Raw genomic sequence first — 7783 nt, forward strand, 5'->3', positions numbered from 1 at the left:
TAGTCCTATAGGGGCAGTATTTCATTTTGGATAAAAGACGTGCCCGTTTTAAAAAGCAATATTTTGTCACGAAAAAGATGCTTGAATATGCTTGGAATTGATAGCTTTGGAAAGACAGTCTTACGTTTCAGAAATGCAAGATTTTCACTGTGAGTCCCTTATAACAAATGTTTCGGGCAAAAACCAAGATGTATGACCGACCAGGAAATGCACAGGATTTCTGAGGCTACGTTTTCCATGATCGCCTTATATGGCTGTGAATACGACAGAATCAACGGACTCTTTCTCTTGTTTCCCAAAGGTCTCTGCAGCATTGTGACGTATTTGTAGGCATATCATTGGAAGATTGACCATAGGAGACTACATTTACCAGGTGTCCCGCTAGGTGTCTCGTGGCAATTGGTGCGCAAAAGTCAGGTCGGTATTTTTCCATTCAAATCTCAGAACAAACCAGGCTACAAGGGCGGTGCTTTCAATGGAGAGAAATATGACAAACCACCTTCAGGATTGATTCAAACAACGTTTTCCATGTTTCAGTCAATATTATGGAGTTAATTGGGAAAAAGTTCGACATGTAGGTGACTGAATTTTAGGTTAGTTTTCGGTAGCCATATGCATAGTAACAAAGGGAACGATGTGTCCTACACAAGAATCTTTTCAGGAAAAACTAGACATCTGCTATGTAGCAGAGTCTCCTCATTGAAACATCTGCAAGAAGAAGTTCTTTCAAGGTAAATTATTTTATTTGATTCCTTGGCTGGTTTGTGAATATGTTGCGTGCTAAATGCTAATGCACAGCTAAGCTAGCTATCACCACTCTTACACAAATTAGTGATTTTCTCTGGTTCTAAAGCATATTTTGAAAATCTGAGACGGCAGGATTGGTAAGAAAGGATAGAAACGAGAACAGGCATATTTATTTCGTTTCATTTGCGATTTTAAAATCCTTCACGTTGCGTTATGCTAATGAGCTTGAGGCTGTAGTAGCAGTACCGCATGCGGGAAGGGCGGACTAGAGGTTAAAAAAATTCTAAAATGTTAAACATTCTTACTTTCCCTTTCTGTATGTAAACATGATCCCCCTCCCGTGACCCGTACCTGTCGGATTCTTGCCCGTCTCCCTGGCAGCTGCCGCTACGGTTACGCATGGCGGGTGGTCGGCACGCCACACACACCACGTGACCCTCCCGTAGGTACTGGATTCAGCGTGTGGTGGGTCTCCATGCTGGTGAGGTCAGAGACTCCATCTTATACTCCATACAGAACCTGACAGAAGGGGGACGGAGGAAGGGAGACGGAGATGGACAAGCAGAGGGTTTTTTGAAATATCATATGTGACATTTCACACTATAACTTCGTCCCACAAATGGCACTAGATTTGACCAGGGCCCATAGGTAACAAGGTGCCATTTTGAGACACAGACAAAGTTATTTAATTGGATATCAACTTTGATCTAGTGCACTATATCTTGGGAGCCCCCAAAATGGGATCAATGTGAATGTGTCATTGGAATTTTCCTAGGTTGGGTCATCGCTAGGAATGTGTCCCAAATTGTGCCCTATTCCCTACGTAGTGCACTACTTGTGACCACACATCATGGGGCCCTGGTCAAAAGTAGTGCACTATGTAGGGAATAAGGTGCTATTTGGGATGCGGGCTAGGTGTGTCTGCGGGTTTGTGTGCGTTCAGAGCAACTTGGCCATTGTTATCCACATCCTTTGTACATGCACTGTTAGTCATGTTTCATACCTGCTAAATACTAGTGTTGTATTTCAAAGGGTTTAGGATCTTAAAGCTGCCGCCCAGGGGTGGGTGGGTGGGTGGGGGGGTGGGTGTGTGTGGGGGGGTGTGTGTGTGTGTGTGTGTGTGTGTGTGCCAGCCTCATATCCAGGTGGGTAAACACTGTTGTTCCTACAGTAGGCAGGTGGAATCAAAAGAAAGAGCATTATGAGACTTGACATATAAGTGTTCATAACACTAGGTTTCTAAGTATTCATTACGCAGCATACCCAGGGTCCAGAGGTGTGATGTCATGCTGTCTTCTTCTTTTACCAAACAGATTCATGGTGGTGATGAACCCTGGACCTGGAGAGAGACCATGTCAATACCACAACCAGACCCTCACAGTCCCCATATCAACACCACAACCAGACCCTCACAGTCCCCATATCAATACCACAACTAGACCCTCACAGTCCCCATATCAATACCACAACTAGACCCTCACAGTACCCATATCAATACCACAACTAGACCCTCACAGTCCCCATCTAGACCCTCACAGTCCCCATATCAACACCACAACCAGACCCTCACAGTCCCCATGTCAACACCACAACCAGACCCTCACAGTCCCCATGTCAATACCACAACCAGACCCTCACAGTCCCCATGTCAACACCACAACTAGACCCTCACAGTCCCCATGTCAACACCACAACCAGACCCTCACAGTCCCCATATCAATACCACAACTAGACCCTCACAGTCCCCATATCAATACCACAACTAGACCCTCACAGTACCCATATCAATACCAACTAGACCCTCACAGTCCCCATCTAGACCCCCTCACAGTCCCATATCAGCACCACAACCAGACCTCAAAGTCCCCATGTCAACACCACAACCAGACCCTCACAGTCCCCATGTCAATACCACAACCAGACCCTCACAGTCCCCATGTCAACACCACAACTAGACCCTCACAGTCCCCATGTCAACACCACAACTAGACCCTCACAGTCCCCATGTTAACACCACAACTAGACCCTCATAGTCCCCATGTCAATACCACAACCAGACCCTCACAGTCCCCATGTCAACACTACAACTAGACCCTCACAGTCCCCATGTCAACACCACAACCAGACCCTCACAGTCCCCATGTCAACACCACAACCAGACCCTCACAGTCCCCATGTCAACACCACAACCAGACCCTCACAGTCCCCATGTCAACACCACAACCAGACCCTCACAGTCCCCCATGTCAACACCACAACCAGACCCTCACAGTCCCCATGTCAACACCACAACCAGACCCTCACAGTCCCCATGTCAACACCACAGCAGACCCTCACAGTCCCCATGTCAACACCACAACTAGACCCTCACAGTCCCCATGTCAACACTACAACTAGACCCTCACAGTCCCCATGTCAACACCACAGCTAGGCCACTCACAGTCCCCATGTCAACACCACAACTAGACCCTCACGGTCCCCATGTCAACACCACAACTAGACCCTCACAGTCCCCATGTCAACACCACAACCAGACCCTCACAGTCCCCATGTCAACACCACAACCAGACCCTCACAGTCCCCATGTAATACCACAACCAGACCCTCACAGTCCCCATGTCCCAGCACCACAACCCAGACCCTCACAGTCCCCATGTCAACACCACAACCAGACCCTCACAGTCCCCAGCACCACAACTAGACCCTCACGGTCCCCATGTCAACACACAACTAGACCCTCACAGTCCCCCATATGTCAACACACAATGGGCCTCACAGTCCCCATCAACACCACAACTAGACTCTCACAGTCCATATGTCAATATCACAACTAGACCCTCACAGTCCCCCTTGGGCCTCACAGTCCCCATGTCAATACCACAACTAGACCCTCACAGTCCCCATGTCAACACCACCACAGACCAGTCCCCATGTCACCCACAACTAGACCCTCACAGTCCCCATGTCAACACCACAACCAGACCCTCACAGTCCCCATGTCAATACCACAACCAGACCCTCACAGTCCCCATGTCAACACTACAACTAGACCCTCTGACATCCCCATGTCAACACCACAACCAGACCCTCACAGTCCCCATGTCAACACCACAACAGACCCTCACAGTCCCCATGTCAACACCACAACCAGACCCTCACAGTCCCCATGTCAACACCACAACCAGACCCTCACAGTCCCCATGTCAACACCACAACCAGACCCTCACAGTCCCCATGTCAACACCACAACCAGACCCTCACAGTCCCCATGTCAACACCACAACCAGACCCTCACAGTCCCCATGTCAACACCACAACCAGACCCTCACAGTCCCCATGTCAACACCACAACCAGACCCCTCACAGTCCCCATGTCGACCCTCACAGTCCCCATGTCAACACCACAACTCCCCATGTCAACACCACAACCAGACCCTCACAGTCCCCATGTCAACACCACAACCAGACCCTCACAGTCCCCATGTCAACACCACAACCAGACCCTCACAGTCCCCATGTCAACACCACAACCAGACCCTCACAGTCCCCATGTCAACACCACAACTAGACCCTCACAGTCCCCATGTCAACACTACAACTAGACCCTCACAGTCCCCATGTCAACACCACAACTAGACCCTCACAGTCCCCATGTCAACACCACAACTAGACTCTCACAGTCCATATGTCAATATCACAACTAGACCCTCACAGTCCCCATCTAGACCCTCACAGTCCCCATGTCAATACCACAACTAGACCCTCACAGTCCCCATGTCAACACCACAACCAGACCCTCACAGTCCCCATGTCAACACCACAACTAGACCCTCACAGTCCCCATGTCAACACCACAACCAGACCCTCACAGTCCCCATGTCAACACCACAACTAGACAACTAGACAACTAGACCCTCAAAAAAGACCAAAAGTGTTAAATCAAAATATATGCTATATTTGAGATTCTTCAAATTAGCCACCCTTTGCCTTGATGACAGCCGTGCATACTCTTGGTATTCTCTCAACCAGCTTCATGAGGTAGTCACCTGGAATGCATTTCAATTAACAGGTGTGCCTTGTTAAAAGTTAATTTGTGGAATTTCTTTCCTTCTTAATGCGTTTCAGCCAATCAGTTGTGTTGTGACAAGGTAGGGGTGGTATACAGAAGATGGTCATTCACCAAATAGGGCTAAGCCCATGAACCTTTATTTAACTAGGCAAGTCAGTTAAGAACCAAATATTATTTACAATGACTCCCTACCCCGGCCAAAGCTGGGCCAATTGTGTGCCGCCATATGAGACTCCCAATCATGGCCGGACGTGAAACAGCCTGGAATCAAACCAGGGACTGTAGTGACGCCTCTTGCGCTGAGATGCATTTTTTATTATTTCTTGCTTCACAGTAGTACAGTCCTCCATCACCAACAGTCACATTGAGGGTGTAACTCTGTCCAGATGCTACCTGTGTTGGTTTATCTCCACTGATCTGGAACCAGGTGAAGGTTGTCACAGGAGGGTTGGCTGTACTGCTGCAGGTCAGATTAACACAGCTGCCCACTAATACTGGATCAGCTGGACTGATGGAGGCTGAGGTGTCCTTAGGAGAGACTGAGGGAGAGGGGTTCATTTACAATGTATCTGGATATGGTATATTGAATAGTCTAATCAAAACCACTCTATTACAATCATCAGTGAAAACATGATAGAATGATCTATTCTACTGGAACCGGTTACTAAAACTTACATGAAACGTTAAGCATCATGTTATGTTCAGTTGTCTTGTTGCTTGTCCCTACTGGGTAGACTGCAGTACAAGTGATGTTCTTCTCATGATGAAAATATGACGGAGTGAAGGTCACCGTGGAGAGAACTGATTTGGTTTGGTCTGGAGTCTCCTGCAATTGGTTCTCAGTTGTGAACTGTTTTGGGAGAGTCCATGTCAGCTCAGGGGGGTGTTCGGGACAGGGAGCGACAGCAGAGCAGTTCAAACTGACAGGGGTCCCTTCCTTTACCTCACCTGAGACAGTAATGATGGGACTGGAAGGCAAATCTGTAATACATTGTAGATAAATATATTTTACTCTAATAGTTCAACTGTCCACTTGTTCTACTCTTATCTTTGATGAAAGGAATATTAATATTCAATTGTCTCTTACCCCTGACAACTATATTAACATACGTTTTATTGTCTGTTGCACGGAATGGCTGACTCTCAATCCTGAAGTAGTATTTATTAGTGTAACTGGTTGACAAATCTCGTTGACCAAAGCGGGCCAAAACACCTGCAACATAAAGGACAACATCAGGGAGGTTCTGATGTTTTTTCAATTCAGTCCAATGATATGTATTAACCCTAGATGACTGACAAGGGCCGCTGTTTGGAAGCCACTGCACAGCCATCTTGTTACTCCTCCTCCAGTGTAAAACAGATGGAAGATATAGAAACACATTTATTAATGTCTACATTTGTTTTAGACAAGTATATTCTATTACAGACACCTTAATGCAGACTTTTAAATTGTATTTTGTGACCTGCAACACTTCCTTCAGTAGAGAGACACTGCCGTTTCTCCAGCCAATGATTGCATCTTGAAACTCACTAAATTGGTATTATCCAATAGCTGCTTCATCTTTGAGTCAGAGTTTTTCCTTTTTCCTTTGCCCCCAACTATGAGAAACTATGTGGAACAATTTGAGGAAGCACTCACAAAACAGAGACACCCCCTACTTTCTAAAATCCTCCTATGGAAGAAATACATAGATGATGTCTTTGTGCTCTGGGAAGGAAGTCAGCAGGAACTAAATGAATTCCAAACTCTGCTAAACGAGAGCTCTGAATATCTCAAATTCACCATTCAGACTGATTAGAGAAAAATAACTACCTGGACTTATGGATCATCAACGAGAATGATGCATTACATACAGACTTGTACACAAAGTCAACAGACCTCAATACCCTGCTACATGGGGATAGTATGCATCCCCTTCCACTCAGGAATGGTCTACCATACAGCCAGTTATGCAGGGTTAAACTAATCTGTGGCCAACGGTCAGATTTTGACAGCAATGCTAAGAAAATGAAAAATACATGGAAAAAACTCTTGATGCTGCAACAACGAAAATATCTCAAAAACCACGAGAGGAAATGAGAATAAAAACAAATATTTTTCACTAAGTAAGTGCACCAAGTGTTCAGAGAAAATGAAAGCAATCCTGAAGAAGCACTGGCATATTCTGCAGTCAGACTATAGAATGGCACACCTCTTCAAGAATCCCCACTGGTGGTCTATAAGTGTGGTCGCAATATTGTGGATAGTTTAGTGAGATCTGACCTGCCCCATGAGCCCACTCAGACACTCTTGACACACAATCCAAATTGGAAATACAAATGTGTCTCATGCTCACAGTGCAATAGCACTACACAAACATCCTTCTTCAGACACCCTCATACAGGTGGAAAAATCCCTGTTAGTGGTATCATCTCTTGCAAGATAAAGGGAGTAATCGGTCTCATCACATGTTCATGTGGAAAAACCTACGTAGGACAACCGAAAAGACAATTAAAACAATGCAGAGCTGACCACTGTAACATGTGTCGTCGTCTGATGAGGATGAATCAGACCAAAGAGCAGCATGGTAAGAGTTCATGACCTTTATTTAACTGAACACTGAACCAAAATGCAAACTGAAACAGTCCTGTCAGGTGCAGAAAACACTAAACAGAAAACAACTACCCACAAAACATAGGTGGGAAAAAGCTACCTAAGTTTGGTTCCCAATCAGAGACAACGATAGTCAGCTGTCCCTGATTGAGAACCACACCCGGCCAAAACAAAGAAAAACAAAACATAGAGAAAGGAACATAGAATGCCCACCCAAATCACACCCTGACAAAACCAAAATAGAGACATAAAAAAGCTCTCTAAGGTCAGTGTGTGACAACCACCGCAGCTCAATCAGGTGTAATAACACTGACTATACAGTAGCAGTTCACTTTGTTGAAGCTAACCATCCCATCTCCTCACTCAAAAACACA

General features: G+C 46.0%; 1 protein-coding gene across 1 annotated transcript; it reads right to left on the minus strand.

Moving 5' to 3' along the window:
• Positions 1 to 1233: 1233 nt before the first annotated feature.
• On the minus strand, positions 1234 to 6038 carry LOC115123266 (vascular cell adhesion protein 1-like). Its single transcript, XM_065014841.1, has 5 exons — positions 5927 to 6038; positions 5492 to 5797; positions 5009 to 5355; positions 2011 to 2086; positions 1234 to 1266 (listed from the first exon to the last, which is right to left on the minus strand). Exons 1-3 carry the CDS (start codon positions 6036 to 6038, stop codon positions 5084 to 5086), a joined length of 690 nt encoding a protein of 229 aa, XP_064870913.1. The 3' UTR covers positions 1234 to 1266; positions 2011 to 2086; positions 5009 to 5083.
• Between the last annotated feature and the right edge of the window lie 1745 nt (positions 6039 to 7783).

The sequence above is a fragment of the Oncorhynchus nerka genome, unplaced genomic scaffold (genome assembly GCF_034236695.1).
Source record: "Oncorhynchus nerka isolate Pitt River unplaced genomic scaffold, Oner_Uvic_2.0 unplaced_scaffold_2031, whole genome shotgun sequence".
Lineage (NCBI taxonomy): Eukaryota > Metazoa > Chordata > Actinopteri > Salmoniformes > Salmonidae > Oncorhynchus > Oncorhynchus nerka.

Bases quoted from the DNA above. Each gene is read 5' to 3' on its own strand.
- LOC115123266 (XM_065014841.1), bottom strand. From the start codon at position 6,038: ATGTTGCAGGTGTTTTGGCCCGCTTTGGTCAACGAGATTTGTCAACCA. The intron at 5,798-5,926 runs GTATGTTAATAT...AATGTATTACAG, and splicing joins CGTGCAACAGACAATAAAAC to ATTTGCCTTCCAGTCCCATC. The intron at 5,356-5,491 runs GTAAGTTTTAGT...CCTCTCCCTCAG, and splicing joins CATGATGCTTAACGTTTCAT to TCTCTCCTAAGGACACCTCA.